Raw genomic sequence first — 21960 nt, forward strand, 5'->3', positions numbered from 1 at the left:
TGGACCTCACTAAGCTCAGTTAAATACATTTAAACAATTATAAATCCAATACTTAGGTAAAGACGAAAATAAAAGTTGGATTGGTTTATCTGACATACATAAATATATTTCACGCCAATAATCAGAATATTAGCAGGCAATTTTAGAAATTTCTCGTTTAAAAGACAATGCACCACCCATAACAGCCACCAATAAGTGCGATTTTCCGTGCGACAAAATATTTCGGGTGAATGCTGGCAACATACATAAAGAAACAACCCAACATTACTATTATTTGCTTATTTCAAGCGCAGTAGGACTTAGTACAAGGTAGATACGTATGATTCTTACCTTTCAAAATGACTAGGAGTTCAAGATTATAGTTTTTCGCTTCCCAACCGTTGTCTTACGTGAGTAAAACACGTCATTTTATCCGTTTGAAAGTGAAGCCCACTCTCACAAGAGGATTAAGTAATGCAAATGATTTGCAGAGCAAAAATCGTGGGTTCGAGTACCGCTTAGCGCTTGAATGTACTTTTTCTAGAGTTGGGCATCAAATTAGTTCAGGTCTACATGGTGGGCAATAATAATCTCGATCGTCGGAGTACCTGATAAAACCTGAAAAAACTCTCCAAAGGCAGGAGTGAGTCCAAGATATGTAGGTTGGTGGAAGAATCAAAAAAGGGAAAATTAAACAGCAGTCGGGAAATGTGTGCGTGGGAGGAGCTTAAAGGTTAAAAAGGCTGAGAAAGCGATGGGCGGAGGTAGATTATCGGTTCACCCAAAAACCTCTCCATTTTTATTTTTTCCTCTCCTTTCTCTGGCCGCCACTCTCCCTTGTACCACAATAACCTCTCCATAAATCAAATCACCAAATCCCCAATCAACTCTTAGCTCGAAGTATTTGACGAATGCCGCGGCTATGTCTGACCCCAAGCGCGTGGTTGCGCTGGAAAGAAAAACATCGGTATCCGGTCATGAAATGAATAACGGAAGGCTGGAGTCTGGAAAAATGGAAATTGCTTAGTATCACAGCCATTAAGTGAACACCAGACGATTCAGAAACGCCCAACAACTGACCCAGTTCCCACGAGACCGGAATTCTGAAATATACTGAAAGCAGTGCCCATCGAACAAAAAACATGAATTATAGATAATAAAATTAAGGTAAAGAGTAGCATTTGGGAACATGCTGATACATGATATGATGCGCTTTTATTATGAAAAGGATGAGCGTCATACTTTGTACAATAACGTTTAATTCGACCCGCTCGAATTATCATGCCAAAGGAAAGTACACGGAGTAAATTTAAAGCACAAAATATACTTAAAGTTAAGTAATTAGGGTCATGAAGTATGCAAATCGCATGATAATTTTTAAAAACATTGACTAAATAAGAATTTTTAGATAAATGAATTAGGAAATTCGTATGAAAGTAAACAGTAGTAGGTATAACATAATTAATTTTCAACATCATCTAAAGGAGTTCGACTGGACGTACCAATTTCTTAACCGGAGAGCCTCTCATCAGGACATCGTAAATTGAGCGAAAAGTCCTAGAGTGAAACAGAATGTTAAAAAATATACGAAACAAATATAGGAGAAATATAATTTCCGGGAAAAGGTGGGAAACCGGTAGGTGGCGGGAAAAGGTCTAAACACCTCTTCCCAATAATGAACACTGAGGCTATAGTAATTTTCGATCACAAAACGCAAGACTATCCATAGGTATATTTGGAAATTCCTAATAGTACACCTAAGCCCCCTTATAATAAAAACAACGCGGATAGTCTTTAAACGCTGATAATTTAGGCATGCAGACTACGTTCTAATTTCAAAACAAACAAAAAATAAACAAGAGCTGAATAAAGAGCGGAATGTGAAGCGAGAACTAATTAAAACGATACTTGATATGTAATGTGCACAACTTTTATGAATATTAAATATCAATTCAATCATTATAGTAGCAAGATTGGTGAGTAGATGGATATAACTGGCTAACACAGACACACACACAAACACACACACACACACACACACACACACATATATATATATATATATATATATATATATATATATATATATATATATATATATATATATATATATATATATATATATATATATATATAACGATTGTACGGAAAAACTCATACGAGCGGCACAATAATTGGCTGACACAACATAACACAAATAGAAAAGAATAGACACATATAAAAGAACACTTACACGGTAAATTGTTCGAGCTTTCGGCCCTCTCAGGGGCCTTCTTCAAGAGAGACTCTTTTATATGTGTCTATTCTTTTCTATTTGTGTTATGTTGTGTCAGCCAATTATATATATATATATATGTGTGTGTGTGTGTGTGTGTGTGTACATATATACATATATATATATATATATATATATATATATATATATATATATATATATATATATATATATATATATATATATAGACCCAAAGCGTGAACAAAATGGAGATTTATATTATACAAGTCTAGCATAGTAAGTAGACAAGTCAAGTCTTGTAGTCCACTATTCAGACAATCTGTACACGTTAATTATAGGAAAAGGAGTAAAAACCTTTAAAATTTTAATTTACTTTCTAATTATAGTAATACAATCTATATTTCGACACCAGCACCAAAGTAGACCACCTAATCATGATAACGACCAAAGTGCGGAATTAATTGTGATGATGGGCATAAACTAATCCGTCTACGTATTCTATTACTTTTTTCGCCGAAATGAGGCCGTCTGAATGCAAGAGCAGTATAACAATAATTTACTACCAATAACACAGATATGAAGGGCGTTCAGCACATCCCGCCTTCCGATACGATTGAAAGAAATGAAGAACTTGTTTACTTAAATACTCCTAAAAGTAATTATAAAAAGACAATAAGCTAGACTTCATACTAAGGTGATGAAAACAATTTTTAGGTTTTACAGTTTCATCGCAAGCACACGAATTATACGATAGTAAAGCAGTGTATAAGCAAGTATATTCGTCAGTGAGGGAGTCACTTCATTTCGTTTCACTTGGGTGGTCTTATCTGCTGCTACTGCTGATTATAATCGTTCACTCGAGAAGTGGACGCCAGTGCTCTGGCCTTATCTAGAAGTCTTTGTAAACCGTTTTGTCTTAGTGAATGAATGGATTCTCATATGTCCTTGAAACCTTAATAAAGAACACCACAGTAATCAACCCGAAGGAAACTTAGATAGGCGAGCTGAACTCCTACTCAGCATTACAGCGTGCAAAATTCACGCAGGGGGAGGGCAGTAATATTCCCTGAACCGCCTGTATTTTTACAGGAAGATAACGAGCCGAAAGACCACACAGCTTGGCTGAAGCTGTGGTCCAAAACCACCGGATATCAAAACCTGACCTTTCAGTCAGAATCCGAAAACCCCGATCTTGACGCTTAAAAAACCCAGAGCCTAAGTGTACAGCATGTTTTTTCTCGTACTACGCACACTTAACAAATCCAGGGAATTATTTCAGCCTAATCTTCCCCATCACAGTAATCAAGCAGTTGGGTTGATTAACCACTGTGTTTTTGAGTAGCAGAAATCATTAGTGGAGACGACCGACATCCGATTTTATTTGCGCCACAAGGGATAGGAGGAGAATTTAGTAGATTTGGAATGCTCAGGGAATGGGTGAAGGGTTAATGGAAACCCGGCGTCGGAATTAGCCTACTCTTACTAAAAGGCGCGCATAGAGGTCCACAGTTGAACGACCCCACCGATGGAAGTCATACTACACTGCAAGGACTCCCCACATGGCATCCCAAGTAAGACTCAGGATACCTCTAAAAAATTCTAATACACACGTGGTTCTAACGCGAGCCTTAGGGGTAAGCAGTCCGAAAACTAGCCACCACTCTGATTCGATCCTCGAGGTGGTTTTGACAGGTGAGAGAAGTCGCCTCAATAAAAGCCCTAAGACGTAGGTAATGGTAATATTTACATTCCCCATAGACTTCTTAAAACAAAACTTGGATTCTATAAGTCTCTCTAGAATCATCGTCCGGATTAAAAATCAAGGCAGTCCGACCGGAAGTCGAACCCTCCAACTATTGGAAGTCGAACTATCCACTATTCTACCGCACCACACGTATTCCTCAAAACCGTCAGCTGGTGTAAATAAACGATAGAGTGTGAGTGAAGACGATAGAAAGGTTTGTGCAGGCAAGGTCACCCTTGAGACCCATAGGAAATGATAAGAATGAAGATACAGGTCAAGGGGTCAAGGGAGTGGACATTTCGGCGTGTAGCGTATTTTAAAAGATGCGTAAGAGCACTGCACAGCGACGGATATAGACTATGTTGTGACTATAAACAGTTCGGGAGAACTTGCTATAAATATCTTATTTTGTTGCGAGGGTGGAATCACAGTGGTTGAAAAGATAATTCAAACGCTTGCCCAGTGTTTCTGCCGATTATACCAAGAAATGACATTAAGCGATAGTAGGAGGTGTCTAACGGTGTCTACAAACTTTTCCAAACTTAAGAAAAAGCAGTTAAAACGTCAATCAAATGAATTTACTCTTCAAATCATGAGACACTGACGCAGGATTATTTTCAGTAATCGACCAAGAAATAAATGCTCAATTACAATCAATTAACGCGAAAAATAATGTAACATACATGGAAATGGTGATATCTTTTACAGATCAAAACATTTTTGTTACCTACATGAATGCAATGAAACAGGGATGAACCTACATTTTCACAAAGGTAATGTTCGCGCCAATCCAAGAATTGATTATTAAATAAGCAGAAAATAATGATGACCCTAGGATTTATTTTCATACCTGAAGAAGACCGCAATTCGAAAAGACGTTATCTCAATAACATAATTAAAATCTGCATAATATATCAAGATAAATACCCAGAATCAACCTTAGCAATTGTATTAAATCAATGCATTGAGAAGATGGTTTTTAATAACCTTCGAATATTCAGTCTGAACGATATTTTTATTTATATATACATCAAATATTCAGTCGGGTATCTACAATGCCTTCTTATAGCAAAATACTCATGGACACAATGGGAATAAACTAACTTCAGACCCCACATTCCTACCTTGTGCACTGTGGGGTTTCTCTCAAGTGCGATGGAGCGTACTTGATCTGTTAGTAGTGAGTAGGGGAAGAGATTAAGGGCTTATAAAGGGGTCGAACAAAAGACGACTTCAATTGCGCACCACACTGGGCGTGTCTAATGGCATTGGAGGGAAAGATGACGTAGAGAGACGTCACGCTCGAGCGGATAAAAGCACCACTTTCCCTCCCCCCAAACCTCTCAACTCCCCGCTTCACCCCAACCACCACCCCGCGGTCGTTTAGCGACTCGACCCGTGCCTAAATTACGTGAGCGAGATCCGCCGCGAGATCTCTGCCATCTTCGGAATCCTTCCGGATTCTCCGCCCCGCTCGCTTCTTTCCCGGCGTGTCCTGCCAAGTTCCGATCCCATATAGGGAGAGACTATTGCAACGGAATCGGCATTGAGGAGGGGGAAAGAGGGATGCCTGGGGTGAGGGAGATTTCTCAAAATAAGAACAAGGGCAGGCATAACTTATAATCGGTAGGAAGCTAACAAAAGGACAAAGGAAGAGGACTAACTGAAAGTGAGCCGTGAATTTCCCGTCCTCGATAGTGTCGAGCCGGAAGCATCGCCCGCGGTGTTGACCTGACTCTTTAAAAATACAAAACAAACCTCTCTGGAGGTATGAAATTATGCACCAGACTAAATGGTAAATGTTCCCCGACCAACATTCGAAAGGCTAGGCGCAGGAATACTGTTGGAACTGCTCCCATGCGATACCGCGGAATGATATCGTTATAGTGCATCTATCATATCTTAATGAAAACAAATACACTTTATCGGGGACAGAATAATATGCGCGGTTTGAAAAATAACTTGAGCCGATAAATCCGAACAAGATTGACCAAGAGTTATCGACGGAAAAGACCAACCCTAATTGATAGATTGTAAAAAACTAGGTCGCCCGAAGGTGCTGCAAAAGACTTCCTCGCGTGCAAAAATCAGTTTTATGATTGCGTATAATATATTGCAATTATATACCAAACCATAAACACAGTAATCAACCCGAAGGTCGGTTTAGTAGGTGATGGTAGAGTTCACCCAGTACTAAGCCCTATACGGCGTGTGAAAATTCACACATCAGGGTAGGGGGGTCAGTTCCTTTCCCTGTGCTGGTTATGGTTTCCCAGGAAGACCTGGTACCCGAAAAATCACTTCAGCTTGGGTGGAGCTGCAGGTGCCCAGAGTGCCTTACCCGGGAATCGAAACCGGGACCCCCCGGTCAGCTCTACCCACTGGACTATCGCGACCCGCAATTATGAAACGAAAAATCCCTTCAAGCTTATTATAAGTAAGGGAAACACATGCACGCTATGGCTAATTAGGGCTAAGAATTAATAAAAACAAATCTCACCAAGGATATCCTAAACACATACTTGTAAATACTCGTCAACGTACCATGGGTGAAAAGGCGTAAAGGAAAAAGAATAGTATCAAAAACGCAGTTGTGATTTAGCTGAGGCTAGTATGCATGTGCATATAGGGTGGTCTGAAATGTTTCCAACAGAACAAAGATACAAGACATTTTTTCTGAAATTTTCTTAGGTCGGAAACTTTTCAGACCACCCTCGTATAAATAGGTGATTTGCAAAGTTTTCATTATCTATCCTTCACACCAAGCAATAAATCATATTCTCGAACAGTGTGGTCGCTTCTTGAGAAAATCAAGTCAAATACTTCTCCATTCGAGTCTTGTTCAAATTCATTCATTCCCACGGTTCAGCCATGAAGACAATTTCCAACTGGTAGTCCTATCACGTTCTGGTCAACGGCGAAACTATGTTGAGGCAGAAAAAATTTGTTAAGAGAGCGACTTTAAATTATTATTGTCTCGCATCCCTGATGCAACCACAAGCAAGTAAAACAATGGGTTTAAAGCAAAATCCTTCAGCTATCAGAGTAGTTACAAAGTCCAGCAGCTTAAATGCGAGATTAATTAAGTCCACACTGGTTGTTAATTTAGAGAACTCCTATATTCTTCATATATCTCCCTTGGATTCATGACATTTCAACAGACTAATATCGCCAGGAAGGGCCATTAAATAGCACACCATCCATGCCAGAGTTATTCGATAAAAATATCCAACTCAGCCATGTTTTAAAAAACTATATTTTGGGTAGTGAGTGGAATGCATTCATTCTTCAAGCACAAGAATAACTATCACTTCTATTTTCATGAAAAACTATTGGAAATGAGAGGCCTAACCGACTGTAAAACGACTAGGAAACAATAAACCGGTAAATACGAACACGCGGTAGATAGTAAAGGAGAGCCTTCATCTACGAATGTAAATTCAACAGTTATTACAAAAATGATCAAAGTTCATTAAAACAAGCCCTAGTTGAACGGATTGTCAAAATTTTGTTGAGATTCTCTCCAATTTTTCTATCAAGGTAAATTTCAGAAAATGTTCTCTCAGAGCAATAAAGCGTTCATATCGCCCTGATTCCCGTGGAAGAATAAAATAATGTGGAACGATAGGGTCTTACTCTGTCTATTTTGTATCATACCCCACCAGCTAAAACGAGAAATCCGTTAAAGTTCAAAATTTCTCCTCCTAAAGAGAGACAGGATGAATAGTTTGCTCATGAGTACCACTCAGCTGCTCTGTTTCAATGAGGCGTTCCCCCGCAGCGTCCAAAACTCATGACCAAACCCATGCAAACGTGGGGGAAAGAAAAAGTTCCCTCGACGAAATAAATTCAAAGGAGAGCGACACAAGTATTAAATATTATAGTTCAACGCGCCGACTGAAATTATACGGTTGCACAAAACCAAACACTCGCTCAAACTAGCTGGCTCGCCACTCAAGACGACCGATTCACATCAACATGCAAATTTATTCCGGCGTCCTGTGAGTACTCAAACGATCAATTTTCTACGTGGCCGAGAGCGTTATGTCAACACGCTAACGACACTTTCAAAGTGTTTCGACTGGCTTACGTAAACGCGTCCGTTCGATACGGAAATGGGTGAAGGAGAACTCGAGAGCTCGGAAAGTAATGACATGCACAATCGAGGCCCATTTCATATATATATTGAGGAAAACCTGCTTGGAAAGATGATGCTGCGAATAAACGCTATGAAAAATAAGTGGCGAGTCCTCAAACATTAAAGCAAAAAATAAAATAAAAACAGGGAAAGTTACTTAACGAGGGAAGCGATTGCGTCATCTCCTAAATAGTCCTCCTTAAACCATCTCGAACCAGTTCGCAGGAATTTGGAAAAAAAGCGATAAAAATGACCACCTTTGAACAAAGGTCCAAAACGCGCGCACAACGTGAGTGACATCATCTTGAAGTAAAATGCTGGATGGGCGCCGCGGATAAGAGAGCACGCGGAGCGAATTTAGACTAGGCTTTTCATCGCTGTGGAATTTTAATGAATTCGAGTCTCATTAACTGGCACGCAAAAAAAAATTGAAAATTATCAAGTGCATGATACGTTGTGCTATGGCCGAGACGCTTCAAGTCGACATGGACAGAACGACGAGAGACGCTATGAACTCTGCCAGAATAAAATCAGAATTGACTTTACGATAATCGCAAAGAAAACCGGGAGATAAACCCAACTTCGGGGAGGGAAAACACGTTAGCCCTTTGCACTGCGGCCTCTTGGGAGCAGACTTGCGACCTCTTGTACACATAATAATAACCCAACGGGGAATTCTTAGCAACAAGACTCCCAATTATCTGACGGGGCATAAGTACGTGGTCTTTCCAGGCGTGATAAGAGGGAACGTCATGGGCGAATCTTGAGCAAGCATTGTATCGCCACGTGTGACGTTGGATTAGCCAATACGACCTCGTGGCGCCTTGCAGCTAATTTATTACAGATGCCGACTCCATTTCACGCGCGAAAACCACCGCAGATCATATAAAGCACTGGTCTTGAGGCTCAAATACTTGTCTGTTTCAGCGAAATGACTCTTAATCTTCGATTCCAAAAAAATAATAGCTATCGAAATATTTTAAAAACCACGAGTTGCTTAAAATCTTAATTTTTATTCAACATTTAAGTTTAAAATCGCTGACACCAAAGCTCAAAAAGACCACATTGCTATTTATATGACATTGAAATGGAGAAAAATCTTTTGATAAGCAAAAACAAATATAATGGGTGAAAATTGATATCACTACCGCATTAGATTGGGTATAAATTGAAGAGAAAATTAGCATTTAATCTGAATTTCCGACAGGCGAATGGGAACGTCAACAAATCAACTGAAAAATCGGGAAGACATACAGAAGCATTGTATCGAACTGTTTACTCTAGAGAGAGGAAAATATGTTTTCGCAAAACTTTTTCGTTTCATATTTCGAACATAATTTCATAATAAAAAATAAATGTCAGGACGACTGAAGGGTATATCAGGCCGGACTTATTTTAATTTACGCATCAGCTGACGTCGGAGGCCGATGATGATATAACACGATCATCTCGTTCAAAATGTCATGTACTCCGGACATCAAAAGGTATAGCGATGAAAACTTAATCCAGAAAGAAAATCCGAAATCGGACTATACACCAATTTGTCCGGAAGGCGTAAAAACAGGCGTGCCATGACACGCATGACTTTTTTGCCGTCCTTACATCCTCCACCAATTCACCACTCCCTTCTTCCACACACGCATACAAAATATCACTCACACCCACATGCTAAACGCACACGATTGGCAACACATCAAAATTCCTGGAGAGCGCCCACGGGGCGCATCACACACGGTTTGAGGGCGGTTTTGGAAGTGTAGGCGGACGATGGGAGGAATGAGGCAGAAGAAAAAAATTAAGATGCTTAAAAGCCCAGAGCATGTGTATTTGTGCATATAATACCCACGCAAACGAAAAAAAAAACTTCCCGACAAAGGTCACAGACGTTTGGGATGATGCAGAACGTGAATAATATACCAATAAAGAGAGACCTTTTCGAACACTTCGGGACCTACAGTCGACCCCTTCGTGACAGAATGCGTACACTGACTCTTCGGCCTGAGTAGGGCCCGGCCTTTGGGCGCCGAAACATGGGTAGGTTATTAATTTTTCCCATCATACTCGTTTTCTTCTCCGCCGTGTGTGCCACCCCAAGAGTGTATATATATATATATACACTCGCGCTTCCCCCCCCCCGGGTGTGTTTTTTTTATATTTATACGTTAGTTGTGTTGGGTTTGCGTGCCAAACAAATTTTTGGAGAAGCTTCCAACCATTACTCACTCAGGTAGGCCTCCCAACGGCCGTGATCCTGGAGGCGGCGACCGGGAGAGCCCGGGGGCCGAAATGGCGACGAGGGGGGCAGGGGACTGTAGCCCCTCTGCGGGGCCCTCACGGGCGAAGGCGAGGAGCGACGACGGTGTCCAGCCATCGCGGCCATGCTTGTCAAGGCGGGAGGGCGGCGAGACGTGAAATGAGCGCCTTATTCCCACTCTTATTCCCTCGAAGTGGGGAACGGGGGGGGGAGGGGGGAAGAGGCGGGAAGAAGCTGGAACGAGTGGGGGGGGGGTCGCACGAGTGAATGGAAGGGGCAGGGGGATGGTCGTTTGGGAGTTAAGGGAGAAAGAATACGGCGACGGCTCCACGAAAAACGGACAGCTGCCGGGGTGGTGGTGGCCGAGGGAGGCGACCTTTTATTTTATTTTCACGCGACCACCACAGCACACGGTGAGGAGTGCCCGAGCAGGTAAGGGCGTATGGTGTCGGACCACGGACACCAATCTCACGGAGCAACACTTTTTCCACAGGAGAGGCGATCCGGGGTCGTTTTTTTAAACACACACACACATGCACGACGAGTCGTAAAGTGAGGAGGGCTTGTCTCTTCGAGACTCTTGGAGAACGCCGACGACCTTCCGCACTCCTTCGACAGTCCACGAATCCCTTCGACGGAGATGACGCGGGCGAACGTGAGGGAGGGACGAGGGCGACCGCTGGGAACAAACTTTTTACCCCCCGTGGGTCTCACACGACAATAAAGGATTATCCTCCCCTTAAGTTTCCGCTGCGATGCCGACCGAAACGCTCTCACGTCGCCCGGTGATTCCGCGTGCCGTAGGGAGCAGAAGCCGCGCCAGCACCCTCCAATGTTTGCGGACGCTATGAAGACAGGAGAGACGGATGAAAAGGAGAGACAAGGGCAGAGAGCGGAGATGGAGGGGGAGAGGAACGGAGAAAGTGGGCAGATTCGTCGGGGTTGGGGGGAGGAAGGAGGTGTGGCCGAGAAGATTGGGTGACGGCGAGAACTCTCCTCCTCCTCTCTCTCTCTCTCTCTCATCCCACCTCCTCCACACTAACACACCACCTACACTCCCTACCCTCTCCGCTCCCCCACCCGAGAAAACGACTTCGGGGGATGGAGAGGGGAGAGTGGACGGGGGGAGGTTTGAAGAGGAAGGAAGAGGAAAGAGAGAGGTGAGAGAGTGAGGAGGGGGGTGGGAAAGACTAAATTAGGGCTCCGCCACGCACTCACACAAAGGCGGCCCGCCCCCACCGTCCGCCCTCCCGACACCCCCGCACCCCACACCAATCAGCTGTTTGCGAGCTGGAGGATTGGGAGAGGCAGAGGAGGGAGGGGAGAGAGTGAGTAGAAAAAGAGAGAAGGGAGGGTCGGGCTGGGATGCTATTCTCACTCCTCGACGCACACGAGTATGCACACGCAACACGCGGGCTGAAACCCCTTCCTTCCTTTTCTTCTACCCCCCCGCGCCCCCCGCTTTCGCGTCTCCCCACTCTCCTCCCCGCGAGGCGGCTCGAATGAGCGGGCTCCCGTAAATGAGGGAGAGCGATAGGAGGGAGGGAGAGAAGAGAGTGCCAAGAGCGGTGATGTCACACGGACCGGGGTCCCCTTTTCCCCTCCCCTCCCCGCCCTCATGCTCCACCACGCGCACCATCTCCTATGACCCTCCCAATTCCTACTCCCGACCCTGGTGTGAGGACGGGTGTGTGCGGAGTCATGCTGGGAGAGTGGAGAGGAGATTTTCCATTGGATGCGGGACGATAGAGGAGTGTGAACTGCGACCTTGCGCTCCGACGGGGCGGTTGTGAGGGGTGATTTTTAGAAATGAGGGGTCAAGGGGGGAATGGGAGGCGGATTGGATCGGAGGGGAGAAGGGACGAATCGGGCGGAATACTGCTGAGGAGAGATAGAGAGAGACACACAAACACATAGGGGACGCGAAATGAACAAACGCAACGAGTGGAAGTTGTGAAAACAAAGCGACCAGAGAGATATGTAATTCATAATTTCTCTTGAGACCACCTGGAGCAAACATACAGAAAGAAATCCATGAGGAGAACAAAATGGCGCCAGACGAAAAGCCAACTACGACGATCGTGTGAATTTCACGTCCCGCGGAGGGCTTATGAAGAGGTGAGCTCTACCTTCACCGTACAAAAACGACCTTTTGGTTGATTACTCAGGTTCTTGGAATAAAAAAATCTCATTCGTTTGTCTTGCAGATTCTTGGAGAATAATGCGATAATAAACTGTGAGAAAATTATGAAAAATCTTGCCAAAACAAAGACGGCAGTTAAAAGATAAAATCAGCAACCAGCTAAAATAAAGAAACCAAGGTGACACAGATCGCTCCTCGAAAACAACAGGCTCGAGACCAAAAGACAGACATGTGACGTAATAAGTGAGAACGAGACAAAATCAAGAACGAGAAATATCCTAGGCACGATGACATTTGCGTCTAGGCAGTGTGCTAAACATAAAATGAACGTGATTCCAAAGAATAACTAGAGTATTAGGAAAGAAAAAGCAGCTTGGCGCATGTGCGACTGGGTTCCTCAAGGGGAATGCTCCTGGCTCTAACCAGAGAGATGAGTTTAGATGCCTAATAGGCGGCCAATTGGAAACTTGAAGTAGAACTCTACGTGCGGAACGAACTCCCTGAGGTTTCGCTGGTATGTTATTGATGTGTAATAAGAATGGAAGAAACATGCGAAGTATACATTCGGATATGTAGAAACAGTTTACGTGGTATTACAAGTTCTTATCTCGAAAAAGACAAAGGGACAAATGATTTAAGAATTGAAATGATGAGGAACTACGGCAAAAACAAGATGACATAGATAAACACGATTAAACACAGAGACTAGGCGAAAGAACAGATACAAGGATTATCTTCGGGAAAAGACAAAAACACTTCCATGAAGAAGAGGAATAACTACTTTATGGAAACTGGATGAGTGAGCACTGGGGCATCTTTTCAGGCGCGCTAAGCGGCTTTGGATGGGGATGGAGGGAAGGGAGGGTGATAAGTGTGAAGAGGGAATGGACGGCCGAAAGCGCCTCGATGGACATCGCTCGCCGCGATAGACGAGAGGGGCGTGGAAGGTGTTAAAGAGTTTAACGAGCCTCCCGACGAGCTATGGGCTGCCTTCCCACTGTTCCCACCCTCCATTGGCGACCGGATAGCGCGGGTTGAGGGACGACGCCACCGCGGGAGTAAATGCAGCCTCGGGAATCGAAGTCGACTCCCACGACACGGGAGGTCCGCGATTCACACTATGACACTGACGCATACGACCAGTGACTTGGATGATTGAAGCGGCAAAGCGACTTCCTTTCAAAAATTATTGACAGGCGACCAGGTTGGTGCAGCTGTTAAAGCGCTTCCATCCGCGGATGTCCAGGTTCGAATCCCGGCTGGATTTTTCAGTGATACGCCGATCCCTGCTTGGGGTTCTGTGGAGAGCGGGCTAAATGAAGTATATGGTCCAGCGGATGGGACGTTAAATTTGTGAAATAATCCATTGTTGTTTTGGTGGGCAGGCCAAAAGTGAATTCTTCGTATACAATCGCGATTCTTCTATTAAGCAGTATCAGGGTACAATACATACTACAGGAAAAACAAAAAAAGCGTAGTAGATAGTTTGAGACTTTTATTGGAAGAAAAAAGGAGTTCATATATCTCACGGTGATTTTCGAGTTTATCAAGAAGTAAAAAATTCAAAAAAATGTAAATTTGCCATTATTTTCACAACTAATACCTCCCAATTTTCTTTATACGTACATTAAGTCTCAGTTCAATTCCACGACGAGTCAAAGTTGATTTTTTGTTTTAAAAGCCCAAATAAGGACGTATTAAAGAAACGGTAGATGATCAAGGTGTAAATGGTTAGACCCACCCCCTCGGTCGGCCAATAATGAACCAGTTATCTATTCTCATATATTTCTACCACACCTGGGAAGGATGAGGGGAATGAAATGAAAGGTAGATGTAGAAGAACGCGAAGGGTGGAGAGAAAAGAGTGATGGACTTCCCACGGTGCACCGGCGGTTTGGAGCTGTTGTGGGGGAGGACATTTTCATCGAAAAGGGGTTGAGGGATGTCATACGAGCCGTGGGAAGCGATAAAGGGGTGGAGGCAGGGAGAGATGACGACGACAAAGGTAAAAAAATTAACACGGAGAAGAGAAGGGTGACAAGTGAAAGGTAGGGAGAGATGAGAAAGACGATATCGAAAGTGGACGAAAAAAAATAAATCCGTGCGGAGAAGAAAGGTGGGCGGAGGGAGAGAGATGAAGGGGTAAGGGAGGGGGAGGGCATGGGGTCCGCCACGATGGGAACGGAGTGGGCGGAACTTTTTCTGGGCGACACACCACCACCACCACCGAACTGAGAAACAAACTACACCGCAGGACCAAACAGACCGGCGTGACTGCGGTCGAAATTCTCCCCCCTACTACCGAGAGAAAGGGGAGGAAGGAGTAAAAGGATAAGGTTTTAAAAGAACCTGGGCTGGGGAGGGGAGAGTGTGGGGGATGAAAAAAAATACCTCCGGAGAACCCTCTCGACCCGAAGACTTGCGAGGGCAGGAAGAGAGGCGACGGCGTTGCGAGGGGCGATCCGTGATGGACGGAACGGGGAGAGTAAAAAAATAAGAAAGGGTTTTAGTCGGCAGAGGAGAGGGGCAGGGGGGTGAAGAAGCTAATGCAAGCCGGGAGGCGTCTCCATCCGGACACCGGAGGGGGGTGGGGGTCCGATACGGGTTTCGTCTAAGCGGGGGTTGGGCGCCTCGGAAAAATCTCGAGGTGCGTGAGGGGACCCGGAGAGAGGAAAAGAGGCTTTCACGGGGAGAAAAAATGTTGCCCTGCCACCGTGAGAATTGGGATGAATGAATGGGAAATGGCCGTCTAAAAGGCGCGCGTTGGGGGTGGGCTCCTCTTAAAAGCCCAGAACATAAAGATACGACGAGATAGGGCAAGGGCGCTCGCTCCCCCGAATTGAAACACTTGAGCCTGGGCGAGAGAGATGGGGTGCGATTCGATTGGAATGGACGTCAATTCCGGGGATGGTGTTGAGTTTAGGGTTTAGAATGAGGGGGGTGGAGGAGGTGGAAGGAGGACGCGGAGGGAAAGTGCAACGGGAGGACGGAGGAGACGGGAGGGGTGAAGAATGAAGGGAGAGGGTCTCACATTTTGACCCGCGCACTGAATAAATCTGTTTGGAATTTCCCGTTGCGTGGTCAGCTTGCCCAGACGAAGACCGAATTCTATCCAATTAGCATCCATTTGTCTCACAATCTGTTAACTTTTAGTATCCCTTGAAAGGCTTTCATGTACCAAAAACTCCTGAGAGTAGAGTGCTTGTTTCTGGACCGATGCCATGAATTATTTTCAACTATTTCAGATATTAGTCCCGAAAATGTTCCTCATATGCAGTCACAAACCTATTGCTAGCGCTTTGACATCATCGTTCAAAACGAAGTAGTATTCCCCTGTCGTGTCTATGATTTATCCCTCAGGCTTAACTTGGTCGAATATTATACGTAATACCGGACAAGAACCGGTGTTTTCAACGTGGTGTGGCCAATGGAATTAAACGGTGGCCTACCTCATTGACGACTGATATACTACATTGCCTATTAAATGAAACACTTGTTATTGTTCAACACACGTCATTCTTACAAAATGTTTCGACGAAAATGTGTCCTTTTCAAGTTGGATAATATAAAGTTACAGAGAAGACACTTTGACCGCCTCTTAAGATTGTGGATAACATAATTGAGTCAGTCATAACAAACGACTGAGTAAAACTTGCCGAAATTTTTATGCTGGCGTTCTAGCGGCTAAGATCATACCGCACCACACACACAAAAAATTAGAATTCACTTAATGAGTGAAGTTCGATAGCGCAATCCCCATGATTCCTTATCTCGTGGCTATAATTTAATTTAAAAGCCCTTAAAAACAATGGTAAATACAATAAAAAACACACCGCGAAAAGTGGACTTAATTAAGTGTTGGAATAGGTTTGTTTATTTGCATCATAAAACTCGATATGAGGGAATGACATGGACTAGTAAACTCACCTTTATTTCTGACAAAGGGAAACCAGGTTAGCTATAAGGTATATTACTAACATATTAATCAGGTCGTCGCCTGATTTTTCTATCACAGACTGACTGACACGCAAAGCACGAGTAAAGTCGTTACATCGCCCACGCTCAAAGTCACCAAACGTCGAGCCCCTCACTGGATTAAAACGAAGACGCGAGAGTTAATGGCTCGTAAAACGCTGGAAGTGGCGCAATCTTAGAGCCAATATCAGAGAACGGAAGGAAGACCTCCTATATGTATACCTATTTCACCCATCAAAAGCGACCATGGAGAGGGAGATATATGTTGAGACCTTCACCATGGGAAGATATCAGTGGTTCGGCCCGGTTCGTTGTTGAGTGCTGTCACAGGCACGCCCGCGCACATCTCCGTGGGACTGGCGAAAGGAAAAGACCCGCGGAGGATTTCCTTCGGCAGGCGGAAAATGGACGTTAAGCGCGTGGGAAGATTGCGGGCGATCCCAATGCCACGTCCACCAAGCCATTGCCCGGCGGGAGAGCGGAGGACGCCATATGACGCGGGAGGGGGTTAATTGGATATGGAAGGGTCAAAGGGGAAGGAGGAGAAAGCGTGGGATGAGGTCAACGATTGCGAATGCACGGCGAAGATGGGACCGACGACGCGATAGCGGGGCTAGGGGACGGACGTGAGGGAGAGGGTGGAAGGGATGTCAACGGGACGGGCTGATCACTACCCTGAGCTTTGCAGAATTATTAAAATTATAATCAACGTCTCTGCCGCGAGGAGGCAGGTTATGGACGGCCCCTATAGGAGGCTATCTTATCCTAATAAACATCTGAAAAACGTTTGTTTCTTCCCGCTATAAGGCTTAAGTTTTTACAAACCTAATAACAAACGCAATGGGAGATCATTTACGGGAAGCCATCAAATCATGCCTCAAGAAACGATTCCTCAAATTTAAAAAATTCTAAAAATGCACTCCATAGCCATGGATATAAAATAATATAAATATGCTAGGTTTCATGCAATTTTTCCCAGCGATGTTTCACGCAAAACGACGCCCCGTTCATCTATTGACTGTTCTGACATGACCGCGAGACGAAATGTGAAAGAAAATTCACCTTGTCTTTCTCCTTGAAAATAATATCGGGTCTTCTACGCGATGCGGTGGATTCGAATATCCGAGTGGATTCAGTAAACACTTTGACCAGAACTATCTCATCTCCACAGCTTCAACCCTCTCAAGCCGCCCCAAATTCCTACTCCCTCTCACCCTATTTCCCGCTTTCCTAACACTCTCTCCCTGCTGTCGCCGTCCCTCCAACATCTCGCCACATACCAATCTCGTTTTCATCCAATTACTCTTTCTTTTTCCGATTTCCCCTACTTACTTCCTCCCTATCTACCCTCCCCAAGCGTCGCATCTTCAGTCAGTCGTGCCCTTTCAACGATCATATGAAAGTTATATCATACGATTGAAAGGTAAAAACTATTAAAAAAATAAAAATGAATATCCATTTTTAAAAATCAAACTAATAAAATGCTTATGCATGCGATTAACATAAGGTGACGTGAATCAAAGTGGTCAATTAATTATTTCACCAATAGAAGCAGAACATGGTAAACTTGGAAAAAAGTGCACACACAGCGTATTTAAATCCAGATTTTTATAAATCCCCGAGTTCACTCACGGCACCTAAAGCATATTTCAGGGTCATCCCAAATTTTATCCGTAGGTCTAATTACCCCGGTTGAAAAAAAGAAATAGACTCGTAAATGAACAGATTTAGATAACCTTCCATCCCTAGCACAATTCTCGAACACCACAGGAACAAGATCGGGTGGTCGAAAAGAAAAGCCTCACGATAACCTGTTTCTTAAATGCCAATTACTAATATATCATATGCACCTGAATGTACTACGTACATGAGAAATCGTATTCCAACGCTCCCGTAACGACTTTCACAGTAGACATATATGACATGTCGTTTGGGACCAAAATGAGGACAAACGTCACTTTTCTTCTGTCATGTCAGACATGAAGATGATGAAAAGTGCCGCCAACACTATCACTGTTTAATCAGGTCAATAGCCTCCAAGAAATAAACAAGAGTATCCGATAGACGTTACTACGTGTCAAGGGATAAACAAAACATACGAAAATCGTTATTTATAATTGGGGGCGCGCATTTTAAGCGACAATTTTACTCGTGCTCCCCTGCAATGAATTTGGATTACAGCACACCACGACAGAAGGCATCTCCATGCACGATCAAAACATTTGTTTGATTCAAGGGTTCGAACCTCACCCCGGAAATTGAGTCCTGATGACTGCTTTTTTCGTACCGTGGATTAAATGCGTGCGATTATGCGGCACTGTGAATCGACACCGAATGCTACTACAGTCTCATTCCATTCCGTTATGAGCCGAGCACCTATCCTTCTCGACCACTTGTTCGCTCAGCTGCGCCTTTCGTGAGAGGCGAGGGGGGGATTTTGTCGGTTTGGTCGGCCGCCGCAAGGGTAAGCGGGACCTGAGGTGGAGAGGAGAGGGAGAGATGAGAAAAGGAGTAGGTGTTGAGGCGGTGGATGGGGTGTGCAGCGGGTGGGCGGGGGAGGGAAGGAAATTCTCGGGAAGGAGACGAACGATACGCCCTCACGCACCAGTGCTCCCTCTTCCACGGAACATTCTCGGGAACCAACCCCCCACCCCTCCACACACACTTGACGTGCGGCGCAACCGAGTGGGGAAACACGCGAGGGGATGAGACCGGAACGATTCCATAGAAGAGCCTCCGAGTGCGAGCGATTTAGTGACTTCAGATGCATCGCTCTCCCACGCACGTTACCATGGGAGGAAGTGAAGGAATGATTAAAATATTACAATACATCTCCCCAACATTTGCTGGATATTGCCTTCAAATCACGTCCAGAAAGTATATTTCATTAATTGTTCATGAAAATTTTTGATCATGATATCACTCATCCTCTATTCGCATTATTCTAATAGTAGAATATAATTCTAGGCAACATACGTACTCGTATGTTTAGGGAAAATAACCATACGCTTGTGTCTCCGTCAATAAAGGACTCTCGTCAGTTGAAGATGTATTGCTTCATATCGAGTTAATACATCGTTCCGTGATAATAAAAATTTCTTTAATAGAGATGAATACCTGGTGACCAAAACCTGGTGGTATTTTATTTACATGTATCCTGGATTAAGATTACATTCTACTAATTTAGTACGAATGGAGAATGCGTTTTGACATCATCAGAAAATAACATCACGAGCGACAAATGGCATATTATATAGTATATTCTGGACGTGATTTGAAGGTTGAATATCAATACATACTAGCGGCTCAACTAGGTCATTTAATCTTAATCCACTCCTAGCTAGGGTACGCCTGCTACCACGAATCGCATATTTATTTCAGCTATTCCCTTAGCTAATTGAGAAATTTAACGTGATCATATTACACCATATGATGGATACCACCCTGGAGCTAAATACCTTAAAATACACCAAACATAACATTTTCTATAATGCATCCAGTAAAATATGCAAAAAGGGCAAGTATTGGCAAAGATTTATTTTCCTTACAGTACTCCTCATTAGAAAACTAGAAGGACTTCCAAAATGACTTGAAAAGTGTGTCTCTCATGAGACAGCATCACCAAGGAAGTTTGGTCTTGCAAGATGAAGAACAAATGAGTATATTGCGGAGCTGAGTAACTTCAAACTTCAGATTCCAACGCCTTCCATGTCTGTCTGTTCAAATAAGGTCTCGAAACTATATCTTAGCCAAGATCAATAGTACATCTTCAGAATAATGAATGTAACAGTAGATTTAATCTCAAGAGGTACGTATTTATTCCCTTCTCATTATTTTCCAGGCCACCTTACGGCTTAACTTTTATCCTCTCGAGTATTCCTTATCAGGTGGCATTTAATATATGGTCCTAATTGCCGGTTATCTGGTTTTATTAGGTACAGAGTCGGCTGGTTCCGTAAAGGATGCAGAGGAAATGGCGTAGCATGAAAAGCGTTCATTCAATATTTTTTTTTCAACCGTCCTTCGACATACCTCGCGTATTTTACACTCGAAAAATCATTCCCGCGTCCGGAAAGATACTCTTTGCGTGGGTCAGGTGGAAAAGACGGATCGTCTCGAAGGACCTCACTAGAGATAACGCCGACGACAGCACCCTTTTGAATGAAGCAGAGGAAGTGAGACGACGGGTGCATGAGACGAGGAGGACAGGCGCGAAGGAATGGAGCAAAGGAACGGAGCGAACGAGTCGATTTTGCAAGCGAGGCGAGCAACCTCGTACGCTCTAACGAATCCTTATTAAACCTTAAATCCTCCCCCCCCCCCTTTAGCGAGATCGGAGAGGTGAGACGAGACACTTTTGCCAGGCTCAAGTCTTCACAGACTCCCTCAGCCTGACCCCCGGGGAGAAGTCATGGTGTAAATAATACCCTTTCATCTTCCTTGGAAATGTGGAACGCCGAATATTGAAACGAGAGGAAAAAATATATATATTTTCCACCGGGCAAGGAAACGGTGGAGGAGGGGAAAGGCGGAGCTGCGAAGGGTGGCCTTTGGATGGGAAAGCATTCTCTTTGTTTTTCGGTGGAGGCGGGGCGTTTGGAGGAAGAGATCGGGGGTGCAGGGAGGGGGAGAATGAGGCGCAGGGGATGGGGGAAGACAACATCCCCCCACCCTGTTTCGCCAGCTCCTTCGGGGAGCTCCAAAATAGCCCCGACCATCCTGGCCTCCTTTCCTGCCTTTGGGGAGTGGGAGGGGTGGGTGTTTCAACTCACGACCACGGCCACCGGTGAGGTGGAAATGGGGGGATGGGTTGGGTGGGGGGAGTGGGTGGGGATGCGGGGCGGGAGAAGGGGTGACGAACGAGGATAGAACGAGAGGAGGCTAGGTGGGGTCGCGGATGATGGAGATGGGACACTCCGATTCGATTCACTCGAAAAGAAAATAAGCTGACAGATTCAATACGACTCACGACTCTTCTTCGACCTATCCGATTATTTCCGTTCAACCTGATTAACGATTCGGCTCATTTTCGATTGGATCAGACGCGATTCGATTCGGATCTGAATCGGCTTCAAGCCGAGTGCAAAAAAAAAGATGGGCCCGCAGAAGAGATCGCCGATTTTTTCCACCTCAGTTTTTGTTCATTTTTGAACTTTAAACTTCGAATTAAACACGCCGAAAAAAATAATTTTCGGGATTTCAGGAACAACATGAGACAACATATACCTACTATCCGGGGATTTATTGTCACGATTGACCAGTATTGACACGGAAACGGAAATGAACGGAGAGCTGCCCGAGGGAAGTGATGCGGAAAAGGGATTTTAAGCAGATAGCAAATTTGAGACAGAAGAAGTGGGGTGATCATGCATTAACACTATCCGAATCAAATTTGAAGTCGATTTCGTGAATGCGATTTCTTAGCGAAACAAATCACACGTTTCGAATGAATTCTTTCCATTGAATCGTCTATCTGTTCATGTACGTATCT

The 21960-nt window shown here is 44.2% G+C and overlaps 1 protein-coding gene across 4 annotated transcripts in view; it reads right to left on the bottom strand.

Annotated features, from left to right (window-relative positions):
- The window catches only part of Pax (paxillin), a 483495-nt gene that overhangs the window by 171559 nt on the left and 289976 nt on the right, over positions 1–21960 (bottom strand). The window contains exon 1 of one of the 4 annotated variants that reach the window (XM_071590637.1): positions 10321–10600. The exons of the other annotated variants lie outside the window; for them this stretch is intronic. Within the exon in view, the coding sequence (XP_071446738.1) occupies positions 10321–10477 (157 nt within the window). The 5' untranslated portion in view covers positions 10478–10600. Of the gene's footprint in view, positions 1–10320; positions 10601–21960 lie in introns of those variants that run through there. 4 annotated transcript variants of the gene reach the window in all.

Source organism: Hetaerina americana, unplaced genomic scaffold, assembly GCF_022747635.1.
Source record: "Hetaerina americana unplaced genomic scaffold, ioHetAmer1.1.p SCAF_4, whole genome shotgun sequence".
Taxonomy (NCBI): Eukaryota; Metazoa; Arthropoda; class Insecta; order Odonata; family Calopterygidae; genus Hetaerina; species Hetaerina americana.